This window comes from Trachurus japonicus, chromosome 6, assembly GCF_045865225.1.
Source record: "Trachurus japonicus isolate A0001 chromosome 6, Traja_1.0".
In the NCBI taxonomy this organism is placed as follows: domain Eukaryota; kingdom Metazoa; phylum Chordata; class Actinopteri; order Carangiformes; family Carangidae; genus Trachurus; species Trachurus japonicus.
Window position 1 is genome coordinate 9,382,158 of NC_140912.1, and position 16,327 is coordinate 9,398,484.

Here is a 16,327-nt window from a genome sequence, read left to right on the forward strand (position 1 = left end):
TGATGCTCGTATGTAATGTCCGTCTTGTGCTGAAGCCCCAAATTGCGTAATTGTCCCGAAAAAAATTAAATAAGTCCACATTCCAAGCATGTTTGTAGTGGAAGCTTCTCGAAGCTCCTCTTCCTGGTCCGTCCAAATCTCGCGTGATTTGCGCCGGCGTCAGTGCGGTTACTGCGAATCACGCGAGATTTGGACGGACCAGGAAGAGGAGCTTCGAGAAGCTTCCGCTACAAACAAGCTTAAAATATAGACTTATTTAATTTTTTTCGGGACAATTACGCAATTTGGGGCTTCAGCACAAGACGGACATTACATACGAGCAGCATGGAGGTATTTGGATGTTTTTTTGTGTGTGTTTTTTTACGAAGAGCTCTGGTGTCCCTTTGCAACCGTTGCATTGAAATGCACTGCTACGCCAAGACCCCCTGTAACTCAGAGAAGGGACGGTGGACTCTGAAACTTCTCCCAGCCCTTAGTCAACATGAGGGTGAGTAGATAATGAGTGAAATATCATTCTAGGGTGAACTATCCCTTTAAACATGATGTTGTTTCAGTACAAATCAAAGATGCATTTAAGTGTTGCTGGCTTCTTTACCTTTTTACTGTTATTGAAAATTATGACAAATCAATCAGGTCTGAATGCAGTAAAGTCCCCATCTCTTTTAATGTCATACATGGACACTGGTCAGTCTTAAGTCTGTTTTAGGAAAATATTCTTGATGTGGGGACATGAAATATGAACATTTCAGTTGGAGCACGCCGTTTCACAACTATATAATATTCTGGCTCATATAGTCTGGTTTCAGTTCTTTACTGCAGATTATTTTTTTTAACTAACTGCATGAGGGAATGAAGGAGCTGGGGTTTGATTTCCTCCTATTCTTTGTCTACAGGGCTGAGCCTTTACTAGTTTGAGGATAAGGGATAGATTAAAGAGACTGTAAAACCCAATCATTTTGCACTAGGTTAAAATCTACGTCTGGCAGCTTCCAGGAAAATGTTTGATGTTTACTATTTTTAAGAAGGTAAGAATTCTAAATTGCTGATGATGATTTAAACCCCAAAATGGCACCGTGCTGAGCTGGGAGAACTCTCTCATTAATGTCGCCCCACAAATCTTGCATAACAACACAATAAAACTCTGTCTACTAGCTGAGCTGTGGGCTAATGAGTATGTCACATCATCTAAGTGCATGTATGACTGCTCTGTGGAATTAACAGAGTGTATAACTAAGGCCTCTCTGTGTGGTTGCACTTGAAAGGGGGTGAAATTATCCCTGTGGGTTAAGAATAATTATATGATAAACCTTTTTCTGATGCTCAGGCTTTTAGTCACAAGATGGAGGTGCTGAGGAAATGTTGGGCTGGCGCAGAGTTAACCTGATCCTGGAGTGTTTGATGGGCGGCAGGAAGCTGAGCCAGTTCCTCTCTCCTCTTCCTCCTCCTCCTCCTCCTCCTCCTCCTCCTCCTCCTCCTCCTCCTCCTCCTCCTGGCACCCTCTAGTCGGCCAGACCAGCATTATATCCCACTGGGATCGGATTATGACTTTAATTCTCCGCTTCTATTACCCGTCGCCATGGCAACCCCATCCTTTATGTCACGCAGAGAGCAGAGTATTTGAGAGCAGCAGCACAGACCAGACATTGAATCAGCGCAGATATGAAGTTCAAGCTGTTTCTGAGTGATGAATGTGTGTTGGACTGAGGCACAGATTGCGTGTGCACATCGAGGTCGTCTGTGGCCTGGTGCTGAGTTAAAGCGAGCGCCGCTCTGAGCTCTTTGTGTGGTGCTGTAGGTGGTCCTGTCTGGCTCAATGAGCAGAGCATGAAACCACTTCTAGGAAGGTTTTTGATACTAAAAATGTACCTTCTCATTGTACTGCGGGGCACTCAGAAAGCATTCCCTGAAATAGACGCTGCGAGCGATCTTTGACCTGCAGACAGTTTTCTGTAAAATATTTCTGTCTTTTAATTCTGTTTTTTTTAAATCAACTAATCTTTACCATCACTCTGCAGCAGCAAGCATGGTGCGAAAAGCAGTGTCACATTTATGTCCTGCATCAGCACAGTGTGGTGCATCATTTGCCTTTGACCATGTTGTTAACACCTGATAAGACTCACGCTCCCACAGTGGCAAGTTGCTCTGTAAACCTGCACATATCGCTCACCTCAGCACACATTATGCAACCAATGTCAACGTCTTATATTTGCATGCGATGGCAGAGCTCCTATATACAGTAGTACATGATACACAGTACAAGTCTGATCTAGTAATAGTTTGTACTTTGTGTGTGAGTGCTGTGGGAATGTTTGAAATGAATAAAAAAGATGCATTGAAAAAAATGCTGATTAAAAGTGACTGACAGATTGATAGGTAATGAAAACAACTAATATACTGTATGATAGGTCATTTCATACTAGTGTTTACTGACATTTTTTTATAGTGAGACTGGAGAGTGTATGTTTGTGTACAAACAAAGTAAACAAGATAAATCATGATTGGTGAGCAGCAGAGGTGGTGAGACTCTTCATGAAGCCAGGCAGACTTGAGTAGGGACATTTTCCTTTTTGTTCCAAACCTCAGGAGGAGAACAAATGTCTCAAGCCTGGGATTAAAGGTAAAGGTAAAGGTACTTTATTAGTCACATATACAGCTAGTGCAGTGAAATTCTTTCTCTGCATTTAACCCATCCCTGAGGAGCAGTGGGTAGCCGCGGTGCAGCGCCCGGGGACCAACTCCAGATTATGAGCCAGTGCCTTTGGTCAGGGGCACTGACTGGAGGATTAACCTAGCCGACATGTTTTTAGTGGTGGGGGAAACCGGAGCACCCGGAGGAAACCCACGCAGACACGGGGGGAACATGCAAACTCCACACAGAAAGGCCTTAGAAAGGATTATGTTTTTTTCAGAGATATACTTGTCTTTGTGGTCCAGGTGGAGAAGGGTATTATGGGAAATCTGCGGCATACAGAGGAGTTGGTGTGTCCAGCTCCAGCTCCAGGCTGCAGGCCCCTTTTCATGCAGAGCTGCGCTCCACAGAATGATGCAACAGTCACAGCTGTTTGCTGGTGTTAGTGTTGGTGATGGTGCAATCTCCTGGTGTGTGTGTTTTGGATTGGCGCGGTCTCCTTTGTGGTGTGAAAGTCATTTTCTAATCATGCTGATCAGCCGGTTGTATTTTCAGATTTAAATGGTCTGGGGTTCGCTATTTTAGGCCAGTGATTGACAGGAAGACAAACAAAGAGGTGACAAGGAAGTGCGTGTTCCTGTAATTTCCAACTCAGATCTCCAGTTCTCTGTGTGTGATGTCTTGTTGATTTTCTGGGGATTGCTCAGTGTTAAGTGGCTAGAACACATCCCATCATGTTAGCATAACCTGAAGCAGTGATTGTGGGATTTTCTGATGCATCTTACAGTGATAGAAAGGTGAGACAGGAAGCAGATGAAGCCTCAAAACAATCACTTGTCTTAGTGTTGCCTCACTTTGATTAGAGCCGCAAGGAGGCGCGTAGCCTGCGGCCTGCAGCGCCTGGCAACCAGCCAAATCTGACAAAGACACACACATATACACATGCGCACATTCTCTCTCTTATTACATCCCCTCTTTTGCACAGACTTTTTCTCTTTGTCCTCCACACAGACATAACTGTCTCCTCTGTGAAGGACAGTGAGATGTTATAGTTAAAGTTGAGTGGACAGTGGCAGGTGACATCATCCTCGAGGAGCCGCACTGCTGCACTCAGCAAATCTCCAAATGAAGATCGGGTCCGTTTTCTGTCTGTGTGTGTGTGTGTGTGTGTGTGTGTGTGTGTGTGTGTGTGTGTGTGTGTGTGTGTGTGTGTGTGTGTGTGTGTGTGTGTGTGTGTGTGTGTGTGTGTGTGTGTGTGTGTGTGTGTGTGTGTGTGTGTGTGTGTGTGTGGTGTGTGTGTGTGTGTGTGTGTGTGTGTGTGTGTGTGTGTGTGTGTGTGTGTGTGTGTGTGTGTGTGTGTGTGTGTACTGCAGCACAGCTCTGCCTCACAATAGAAGCAGAGCAGGAACATTTATGAATTTATATGTTGCGACTACAAGAAGCATTTAATACAAGGTTGCAGTGTCTCATCGACTGACGGAGTGTTTCACTGTTTTCTGATGTTCTATTTCCAACACAATTAATTGTTATTAGCAGTTTATTGTTCACGGCACAGAGTGACACTAGTCTTTGTCCTACAATGTATTTAGGTATTACTCAGTGAAATACTGACAATGTTCCCTGTTCCAGCTGTTGTTCTCTGTCTTCACATTCAATCTCATGCATTCACCATAGCAACATGCTGAAATTTCTTTTTTACCCATCTGACTTATGGGTGTAGATGTAAGTGGGCAGCAGTTCCAGCTGGACACACACACCTCTGGATCCTTCACCCTTAGTGAAGAGCAGCACTCTCAATGATTTATTGACTGCAGTGAGGAGGTGGATTGAGGCTAGATGGAAGGTTTGAGCGTGCTCACACAGGCAGCTCTCAAACAAGCTTCAGACACAGTTTTTTCAATACACAGCTCTTAAAAAAAGAAGAAGCAGAAATTCAGAAAAGGAAAAAAAGATATGTTTTTAAAATAGAGGGGGTCACAGTGCCAATCTCCTGATTCACAAAGTCCAGAAGTGATTAGAGAAGCAACAGTTAATCAGCTTGTGATTGAAAAAGGATATTAGTCTGTGTGATCGGTGATTGATTTGTTGTCAGATACTGTATGAGATTCTGTGCTGGTAAAAGGACAGAGTGAACGTCTGCTCCCTAACTCATGTGCACTGTTTGTGTTGACAGGGCATCAGCCTGATGTGTGCACACAGCTGTTGGCAGGAGCAGACTGAGAACAGTTAGAAGTCAGACACTTTCAGGGCTTCATGTCTCATAGGCAGAGATTATGTCCTGGTGATTGAGCTCAGGTCAGTGTGCAGTGAGGTGAACTCGAGGGAAGCTCATACAGCCGACAGTCCTCAGTCCTTTTTTAAGGAAACCTGTCTGTGCTATCTCCACAGTGTAGCTCAGATATACATGTTCACATACAGAGTTTGATTTTACCATTTAAAGAATCAACATTGGACCATTTAATTAAAATCATGACTTGTTTCTTATTCATCAGTATTAGTTACAACTTTGTCAATGATTTGATGTAGTCAAAAAAAAAAGTGGATTTTCAGATGATTTCACCAGATGTTACAGTACAGGGCATTATGACAGCTCTGTGACTAAACAGTATGTATGCATTCTTTAATAATTCATTTCCTTCTTGCAAGTCTTTTTTGCATATTGCAGTAACAGTGAAAATTTGATTCATCAGTCAGTTGGTTTTCTGTGACTGTCTTTCTGACTACACAATTACTGAGGTCCTGCCAAACTGACAAAATCACGACAGGCCATTAAATGTGAGACCTGATTGTGTTTCACCTGCTCTGTATCTGATTCAGTCTCTGGTTGATGTGGGTCAGACTTTGTGTCTCTGTCGCAGCGACACATTGACCTCTGACCCCTGACCCTCATTTCACCTACGACCTCAGCTCCTTCTGTAACGTTCAAAATCCATCACAAAAGAAAAAAATAGATGAGTCACCACAGCTGTTTTTTTTTTAATGGCCATTGTGTTAATGCTGAGCGTCTGTTTACGTTTTTGTATGTACATGTACTGTCAGTTTGGCTTTTATCTTTTAGTAGTGAAAATCAATTAGAACTAATTGATCTGAAATTGACCCAGTTTTAACAGGTTTTATCAAAACAGCCACACTTTTCTGAAACCCTCAGTTACTTTGGCTTTCCATTTCACTTTTTTACATTTTACTATTTAATTATGTTTTAATTGTGTCATGCTTTCAATCATAAATGACTTAGATTCCCCTGAAGAACGTGCTTTAATTTCATCCCCCGAACAGCCACCTCCTACTTCTGTTGCAATTCTAAATTGTCTAATAGTCCCACGTTTGCATTAATGAGAAACTTGGGGTCTGGAGCTACAGTATACGGCAGAAAGCACTAAGTGTCTAAATGCAGATGAGAAGAGAGTACATTTGGGAGAGATTCCCGGGTGTGTCAGTGCTGAGGGAGAGTGTTGAAACAGACAGGATTACACACTCAATTAGGGAGTTAAATCGTCTGAAACAAAGACCCCCATCCCCATCATCCCTCCCATCCTGCGGCTGCTAGAGAGAGGATTAGATTTCTAGAACGTTCTTACAGACAGGGGAAACATAATTGGTTAAATACGGTGAATTTGACATGGAAGTTAATTGATTCCCTGTCTGGAATCATGTTTATTGTGCGTAACAACAGCGACACAGATGAGCGTGTTGTGCTGTTGTGTATGTTGTGTTCTACGGCAGCTTCACTCTGTTCAGTCCTACTTGAACGTTTTCCTCCTTTTCTTTGTTCCTTGACACAAAGCCTGTCACTCAGACTCAAAGACCAACCTCAGAAATCTGATTGGTAGCTGTGATTGCTTTTATTTTTGTGATTTCTTTCAGATGTCTGTGTGTCTTTATCCTTCCCCTACAAATTGTTTAATAATGTTTTAATTAATTATTAATATCAACCACATTTTTCTTTAGTTCATATTGATTATTTGTTTGGATAATGCTGTTATTTATTCATGAGATGCTCTATGTAAATAGTATTTTAATTTGAAAGTTCAGTTGCAGCATAGTCTTTCCCTGAATGTCTCATGGATGGACTGTTTTAAAGATGTGACATAGTTTCACTGAGACGCTTCAAAAGAATAGAGATATAAAGTATTAAACAGGATGAACAGTGTTTGATTTGAGGACCCAGGTGCAGAAACACATGCTCCATCATAATGCCAGTGGTCAAAAAGTCCCTTGTGTTACCTTCACCTTGTCCTACCATGTGTCAGTGGAACAGACATTTAGCTGCTTTGCTTTCAGTCCTGCTCACTGTCACTGTCTCACCTTTGAAGTTTCCCCTCAGAGAAAATCCACAGAACGCCCACAGCTCCACAGGGAGTCTATGACGGGACACATGAATACAGCAGAGCCATTATTCATGTTGTCAGTAACACTGGTGCTTTTCCTATTGTGGCCACTGTGAGAAATAAAGAAAACTACTCTCGTGAATTCTTCAAATACAAACTGTGATGTGGTCTCGAAGCTCGTTGCCTGACCACGTCACCTGGGCGACACAACTCTGCTGATGAAACTGTGCAACAAACACTGAACACTTGAAAGAAATTGGGTCATTGGTTTAAACCAGGGGTGTCAAACTCTTTTTAGTTCAGGGGCCACATACTGCGCAATTTGATCTCAAGTGGGCCGAACCAGTAAAATAAAGCATAATAACCTATAAATAACGACAACTCCAAATGTTTCTCTTTGTTTTAGTGTAAAGAAGTACAAGTACATTATTTAGATGTTTAGAGTCAATGAATTACAGTATCTTTTTACAAAACATTTAAAAAAAAAACCTGAAATCACTTGAGGAAAATATGTGCAATTGCAACAATATTAGGCCTCTTCTGTCTTCTATGCAAATTCATCCTGCTGGCTGGTTTTGGCCCACAGGCTGTACGTTTGGCACTGCAGAACACTAACTATCCCTGAAGAAGCTTTAAATTATCAGTGGCATAGCGTCATGAAAGCAGAGTGCAGCAGTACTTTGTCTCACATGTTTCAATGTAGTGCAAGAAGGACTTTCAGGAAATGCAGCCCCATATCTTTTTATTTTGACATGAAGTGTGGTGTTGTTCGACTGTGACCTCACTTACAATGACTCACAGACATGTCAGAAGCTCCAGACAGGACGTTACCTCTCCTCCTTCGCCTTCGTCCAGCCGTGTAATCCCACAGCCATGGCGGTGGTGGTGTCAGCGCTGGGATCCAGTGTCACACAGATGGACACAATGACCACACTGTACTCACTCACGGCATTGTTCTCCCCTGAACCCCGGGGCACAATGAGGCTTTTATCCACCCAGGACAGAGGCTGGCAGGCCCTCTGTCAGGTGCTTCTCCTCCCAACTGAACCCATGAGGAGAGTTTGTCCAAGGTGACAGAGTTGTTTAGTTCTTTGGTCACTGCTGCTCACGACGTACAGGTTCATGTTGTTTACTTGCTGCTGAACTATTTTTCTGTCCCACCAGTTTAATTATAACATTCATTTGTTTTTTGGTTTTCCTCTTCCTTGATTCATTTCCTGGTGTGATTTGCAAGTTGTGATCACAGCTATTGTGTCAGCAACAGTCTTATAACCGCTGTTAAAGAGCAGCGTTATCACATGTCCATCACACAAGTCCAGTATTCACCCTCAGTTTTGGTCTCTACCTTCTCAGTGGGGAAACTTCTGCATCTTTAGCTGTTAAATGCTGCACTGTCTTCACCAGCTAGTCAGTAAATGTGTCAATCTGTGTCCAATGTGAGAATCTTCTAATATTCTTTATCATAGATGTTATGAGTTCATTCAATTATTAATGAATGATAATATATTTGTCTGTTGATTGTGTGGCTCTTTTTGGTTATTCTGGTTATTATAGGGACACATCGTGCAGTGTGTTGCCTTTGTGTGGTTTTATGTGTGTTTATTGTGTGTTGGGTTATGAAATTAAAAAGAGAAAGGGTAAATCAAATCACAAAAAACCAGACTGACTAGATGTCAGGAGAGAGACCTGGCTGGCACCCCAAAAGCAACCACACCACACACGCCCAAACTGTAGTCGTATTACCAGTAATTAATTTAATTAGTAGCAATGTTATGTTTTATGTCAGTAGTAAACATAACTTGTGGCTTGCTTGGTGTCAAGACAATGTGCTGTAACCAAAACGATTTTTGTCAACACACATTGTCAACACATGGATTTCATAATAATGCATTATTGCACAGCCCTGATTCTCAGCAATAAAGTGTCCCTTGTGCTTTTTATCTTATCTTTTACTATGGTCTGTTATAAATACTTATCTTATTCATACTAAATCTGTCTCCTAAATTGTGACAAACTGGTTTGCTGATGTTTGACACCGCCAGGCTTCAGAATCACCCCAGGGAATTCCCACAATTACAAAATGAGTCGTAAAACCTGCAGAATTGTTTTTCAGCTGTAAAACCTCCAGACTGACATTCAAAAAGCCTTTCAGCTCTTTTCCATGTCCTTGAATACTACGGCTCCTCTGTGTGTGTCTGCTGGTGACACTGTCCTTCCTTTACAGAAAACAACAGTCATTTCCACTGCAGAACGAATGCTCTCTCCCTCTCTCTCTGTTAATCGCTGCCAGGTTTCAGCTTTACCAACTTTCAGCTTTTCAGCTTTGTCAGTCAGACAGACTAAAGCGCTCCATAATAACCCAGCTGGCAGCTTTTATGGGACAAAGTATTAGGTCAGTGAAGGATATTGACCCGGTGGTCACATATGCAGCAGATGAAAATCTGTAAAAAGATGAGTTAATTAAATTGCTATGATTTAGGGCAGTAAGAAAAACATGTTCCTCTAGCTTACGATGGCACTTTATTGAGATTTTTGTGGATTTCAGAATAACAGTTTTTGGGGCCGAGTTAGGTTTGTTAATTGTTAGTTGTGTTGCTAACGGCTGTCGGCCAAAATATGTTGGTACAGTGCTATAATTACCACGTGTGCGCTGCGCTCCACAGGTCTGATTCCCATGGCCGCTACAGTGACAGCGCATCCTGTTCCAGTTTGTCCTTGAACATAAACACTCGACACTCAGGTGTGAATGTAAATGTGCTGCTGAAGCTGTTTCTACTTGTTTGGTTTGACGATGGAGACCGAGGTGCTAAACTGGCGCAGCTCATGAATATCATGATGTGGCTGCAATGTGACTTACCAATGTCATCAGGGATCCCAAGCTTTAAAAGGTTGCTTTTTAAATGATTCTAAGCCTCTTTTCACATTTAAATCCTGAGCAATAAGGTGGGTTGCAGCACAGATTTGTGTAGTGTTGTTTCTTGTTTCAAATTGACAAAATCCTCAGACAGCTGAAGAATAGGTCAGCAGAATTATGTTATATATAGTGGATTTTAATATATTGTTATAACATCATTCAGTTATGATCATCATAAAAGAGCTCTGTAGTGATACTAACCTTGTGTTTTGTAGTCTGGTTACGCTAAACTAAAGATATTAGTTATTTTCCTGATGTGAGTTTTTGTCATTAATGGCACACTAGCAAATACCTGCTGAATTTGGATTTGAATCAGATTAATATCAGATTCACTTGAGGCACTTTAATGATATTGGTTTGGGTGTGGTTGGTGTGGTCCCTCTGGTGCTACTTTGGCAACAACATGTTTTTGTCCATGCCTACAAAGCTGTTTGAACCTGAATCTGATCGTTTGATGCCAACAAGTTCAGCTGCTTCAGGCTGAATCTCTATGTTTATAGAGACACATTATCCACATTTGAAAAATACAGAAAACAGTAGTTCTGTTTTTGTACAATTAAATGCTGTGAAACTTGCTTCAAATTGTTTGATTCATTTGCTTTTTTAAATCCATACCCCACACAATGTTTTACAGTACTTGTTTCTCAAATTCTGATGTACACAAAAACACAGCTTCATCTCTCCTCTCTGTGTCTGCCACAGGATCCGTCCTCAGCTGGCCAGGGAGAAGATCGAAGGATGTCACATCTGTACGTATGTGATGCCCGGGGAGCCTCAGGTGATCCTCGGGAAAGACAAGGCCTTCACCTACGACTATATGTTCGACATGGACTCCCAGCAGGACGCCATCTACGCCAACTGCACCGAGAAGCTGATCGACGGCTGCTTCGAAGGCTACAACGCCACTGTCTTTGCATATGGACAGGCGAGTCTTTGTCTTCTCGGCGTCTCAGCTGAAGAGCTGACGGTGCTTTACAGCTGCTTGGATGTAAAGCTGCTCTGTGTGTGTTTGAAGGCAGCAGGAGGAGGAGGAGTGGAGAGGAGGTGGAGAGTGTTGACATTTGGTTAAAAGGAGACTGGAGGAGACTTCTGTGGAGGAATTTGAACCTCTGTGACCTTGTATCTGTCCAACCGTAGTTTGTAAAGGAATAGGAAATAGACTTCAGACTGGGAGCAGTTATCCTGGCTCCATGCCTGCTGCAGAGCTAGAAAGCACTGGTGCGGAGATATTTTACCAGGCTGGATGTTTTCCATTTTTCTTTACCTGAAACTTTCTCAGATCTCAGCTGTGAAAGCAAATAGGTATATTTTAAGAAACTGTTCCTTTGGATGTTTTTTCAGATCCTACAATAGTATATCTAAGAGTACATCGATTTATTAAAGTCCTAAAAGTGAAGTTTTGACAATAGTCTGTACCACTCTTTACTGAGAGTCCTGATTGAGATAACACAATAACTCTACCACAAAAAATGAAACCAGGAAGAAAAGATTTTTTCTTTCAGGGAAAGAGCACAAAAATGACAATCATTTCAAAACAAGTGAATTCCCAACTAGAGCCCCTTTCATACTGTACGGAGGTGACTCACCAAGAGAAACAGAAGGATGGTGATCTAGCTCTGCCAACCTGAAAGCAACAGAAAAGGTTGATGAGGCTGATTGTGATTGTATGTGTCACAATGACCTATAAACTACCAGCTACATGGGGCTGAGAGCATACGACTGATTCAAAGTCTAGTGGATGGATAAAAGTAAGATAATTGTTTAAGTAGTAGAAGTAGAAATCCAGTCTTGATCAGGATTCAGCAGAAATCCAGGATTACTGACTACTTTATATAATTAATCAAATCAAAGACTTTAAAGCATACACATTTATGTCTAATGCAGTAAACTGGATTCTACTGTTAAGTTTTACATTAACACATGTAAAATATATCTATGTAACCTTGTTAATTTTAAATTGTAGTTTGGACTAAACCATATATTTGGACGTCAGACATTTGTTAAAAAAGATGTGATATGATCAAAATATAATTCCATCTGTATGTGTCAGTCAGCCCTGATTGGTGAGTCTGAGTCTCCTGGTTCAAAGTGTAGAACGCTTTATTCATTTTTGTGTGAATGTAAAGCTGAATGTTCAATCACGAGGGAGCTCAGGCCTCATAATCCTACAAAGTTCTTATGGGTCCTGAAAAGCTGCTGTTTGCACACCAGCTCACTCGTTAGTGCCGCTGCTGCTCCGGATCTTTAAGAACACTTTTGGGATTTACCCGTGGTATTAATGGCATAACTGGCTGAGAGCCCACTGTTGCAATATCTACAGAGATTAATCTTTTTTATAGCATTTTATTAACAAAGCCCAACAAGTACAACAGACACAGAAAATAAATGGGGAAATAAATAACAGGGTAAATGTTTCTTGACAATGAAAATAGATATCGAGGAACGGAATTATATAAGTTTATAAATAAATAGATGAATCAAAATCAATAGTACAGAGATTTGTTTGATGATGAATCCTTGATAAGAGAATTAATACAGAAATCCAGATTTTTGGAGAAGATTTAAAGAAATCAAGAAATGGGAGTGTGTCCCACAGTAAAGCCAAATTGATCTCATGGACAGAGCTAATGTTTCTGTTGTGTTTTTGTTCATCCAATGACAAGTGGCCATTGAGCTGAGGTCCAATAATCAGCTTTGATTTTTGACTTCTATGGGTGTAGATGCCAGCCTAAAACATTTATTTGTTTTAAATCTTTGGTTTTTGCTCCGTACATCAGACAAAATTAATCTGTGTGGTTGAACTGGTTTGAATCTTCTTTACTTCTTTCTTTTTTTTTCTATCTCTTCCACTTCACTTGCTGTTTTTGTTTCCGCCACCAAGTTTATCACATGGAAATAACATGCAAGTTTGGGCTTAACAACCCTCCCTCCCCCTTCACCCTTCCATTACCTCCCCTACTGCTTAGGTTGCCGTGGTGATCGAGCTCCTACTGCACATAACTTACACACACACATGCACGCACGCACGCACGCACGCACGCACGCACACACACACACACACACTGTTAAGGCAGCCAGCTCTGCATATTTAATGTGTGTCCATAACCCTCCTCTCCCTAGTTAGTGCTGCTGTCAGTGCTGGCCTACTTCTGTTGCCATACACACATCAGACCTGTTTGCCTCTGTGGCTTTACAGGGACTAATCTAGATTTAGACCGACCCACTCGGCCGCATCACAAGAACTCAGCCCAGTTTGGTTTCAGATATAAACAGACAGCCATGATTTTGAGAGGAGAGTAAAAAAAATCTTCTGTCATATCAAATGTACCTTGGATTGTCCAAAATACTGGTTTAGTTTATTTTAAGAGAGACTGAGGGATAGTACTAAAAAAAGAGTAAACTGATCATTTTCTTTTTCTCTTAGTTAAAGGTAGCAAAATCAAACAGTAAGAGATGAGAGAGAAATCTAGGACATGGACTGGTTACAGTTCCCAACGTCTCCACTGACAATAACCAGAATTAGTTGAGCAACAACAGATCACATGTTTGAAAATAATTGCATTGAAAAAGTCATGGTGCTGCCTGTAGGTGAAAATACTGAACTTGTACAGAACAGAAGGAACTCTGGGAAAGGTTACAAATCAAAAAAAGAATTGGAGAAAAAGTAGATGGCAGATTAAGGTCATACATTGAAAATATAATTATAGTAATTCAAATAAAGTAATTATAGCAGTTGGTCAGAAATTCTGTGATAATGTGAAGCCAATTACAAATTGTGTCACAAAAATAGACAAAAAAAACGAAAATGAAGCCTTAATAACACAAATAAAACCTTCACTGACTATTAATTTGTGTAGAATCAAAGGCGCTATTAATATAGTAATATTAAATAGTAGTAATGTTAAATAAACAAATAAAGGGTACTAAAGTTTGAAGTAAAGACAACTTCTAACAAAAGAGAAATATGTTAGCACAATCGTTCAATTAAAATAATAATAGCAGATGAATTAGAGGAGTTTTAGAAAATGTTTTTCAATCCTGACTTCAGGACTTCGTCTCTCAGCAGCCGAACATGAGCAGCAGCCAGCACTGTGTGTACAGTACCTGCTCTTTTGAATGACATCTTTCTTCTCCCCTTACAGACGGGTTCAGGGAAGACCTACACCATGGGAACGGGCTTTGATGTCAACATCGTAGACGAGGAGCTGGGCATCATCCCCCGTGCCGTCCATCACCTCTTCAAAGGCGTCGAGCAGCGGCGACAAGCGGCTCAAGAGGAGGGACGCCCCGTTCCCGAGTTCAAGATCAGCGCCCAGTTCCTCGAGGTACAGAGCCATCTCTCTGCCACATAGACAATGCTGCTTCAGTGCACCAAAAACGTTATAAAACAAACCGACAGAGTGTAACCTTCCTCTCAGCAGCATTAGGACAGGCCCTACAGAGATGTCAGGGGTCAGGCTTATATTGTTGACACAGCTCGTTTAACAAGCTCTGACACCAGCGCTCCATCACTAGAAAATATCCACCCTGACAATTGGACTGCAGCAGCTGTCATCGGGGGGTTAGGAGGTGTTGGTTGGGTGGTGTTGGGCGGGGGTCTCGGTCTGGCCAACAGGAAGGAGTTAACAGGAATGATGTGAGTTGACACTTGTGCTGGTCCATCAGACTGTTGCAGTGTTGAGATTCCTGCTGAGGAGCTGGAGCTTCAACAGGTCATTTTTTGCTCGTACTGTAGTTAGCAGTCAATCAAGTATTTGACTTTTTTTCCCCCCAGATAATTCAAAACATCCAGAGATGCAGCATTGTGGGCAAATCTTTTGTTTCTCTTTCCTCATGCTGACTCTGGCCTTAATGTCTTTTTCTCTACCAAATAGTTCTTCACAAACAGACCCTGAGCAATTCTCACATTCAGCACCTGTTGTCTTATATTTTGATTCAGGCACTTACAGTAATGGAGTGTTCTGAAAAATAGTTCAGGGTAGGAAAACACAGTAACAGACCCAACATAAATGCCTTCATTGCAAAGTTGTAATATCTAAACCCAAAATGTGTCACAAATCACCTTAGAAGAGATAGTGTAGTGCAGATGTGTCTTATTCTACAAGTCATTTTTCTCACACATAAGGGCACAATAAAAAATCCCATCATCATCAAGTAACTTATTTTTTAATGAACGTAATTATTCCAAATGAAATCATTATTTGTATCTGCCAATAAATTTGTAAGAGGATTTGGATGATGGTGTGATGATATGTTTTTTGCATATAATTTAGCCATAGTCTTAGCAAAGTTTATACTCTAAACCCCAGATTTTATATCAAGACAATAGAGATCAGTCCAAATATCACAGTATACTACGGTACCATATTATCACAGCTGAGTGGCATTGGAGGCGTTTATTTATACAGTAATAGAATCATGTTGTTGTATTATATGTTTTTTTACTTCAATATATTCAACATGATCAAATACAGTATAGACCTAACTCACACACAACTCTCAATTTGACAAATTTACCTCCCATATTTATTGTCGCCTTGTTTCTTTATTGTGGTTCTTATGCTGGTCTGTATTTTTGTTTGTTTTTCCTCCCTGCAGCTTTATAATGAGGAGGTTCTGGACCTGTTTGACTCTGCACGAGACATGAAGCAGAAGTCACACATCAAGATCCATGAAGACGCCACCGGGGGAATCTACACAGTGGGAGTGACCACACGGACCGTGTCCTCCGAGGCCGAGGTAGAGGAGGGAGAGACTGTGTGAATCAGCTACGTTAAATTAAAAGTGTCTCTTCAGTAAAACTGTTTATACAACCACTCCCTGGTTAACATCGCTTCCTCAACACCAATAAGTGTATTAAGACATATCCGTATTTTTTTATGGGCAACTGAAGACATACTGTACTGTAGCTTTACTCTGAATGTGAACCATCACAAAGCCTTCAGATTTACTAGCATTCATTTGTCATTCATTTATTATGCATTACGACTCCCATGTTTACTCTAATGTCAGAGAGGATTTGTGGTTGTTTTCCCTGCTGCGTCACAGTTGAGTTCAGCCAGTGTACCAACATGTCAAACTCTTCCTGTCTGTCCAGATGATGCAGTGCCTCAAGCTGGGCGCTCTGTCTCGCACCACAGCCAGCACCCAGATGAACGTCCAGAGCTCTCGGTCACACGCCATCTTCACCATCCACCTGTGCCAAGTCCGCGTTTGTGCCTCTGACAATGTTAGTGCATCATCTCACTGACACAGCAGCTGCACTAAAGACAAAGAAGTGCAGTTTAAAAGAAAAATGAAAATAACAAATATGAAATATGAAATACTCCCACTTACTAAAGCACAAAGAGAGCAGAAACATTTGTCACGATGCTTCTCTCTTTCCCTCTGGAAAAGTAGGCGTCTTTGCTGGTGTCCTTTTGTTTTGCACAGTAATTCTTCACAAGATAAAGACAG

General features: G+C 41.3%; 1 protein-coding gene across 13 annotated transcripts in view; it reads left to right on the forward strand.

Moving 5' to 3' along the window:
• LOC146985563 (kinesin-like protein KIF21A) overlaps positions 1 to 16,327 on the forward strand; it is a 55,018-nt gene that overhangs the window by 11,005 nt on the left and 27,686 nt on the right. For all 13 annotated transcript variants that reach the window (XM_085778616.1, XM_085778629.1, XM_085778617.1 and 10 more), the window contains exons 2-5: positions 10,574 to 10,796; positions 14,014 to 14,196; positions 15,470 to 15,610; positions 15,969 to 16,100. In XM_085778616.1, coding sequence (XP_085634742.1) covers positions 10,574 to 10,796; positions 14,014 to 14,196; positions 15,470 to 15,610; positions 15,969 to 16,100 — 679 coding nt within the window. The remainder of the gene's footprint in view (positions 1 to 10,573; positions 10,797 to 14,013; positions 14,197 to 15,469; positions 15,611 to 15,968; positions 16,101 to 16,327) is intronic.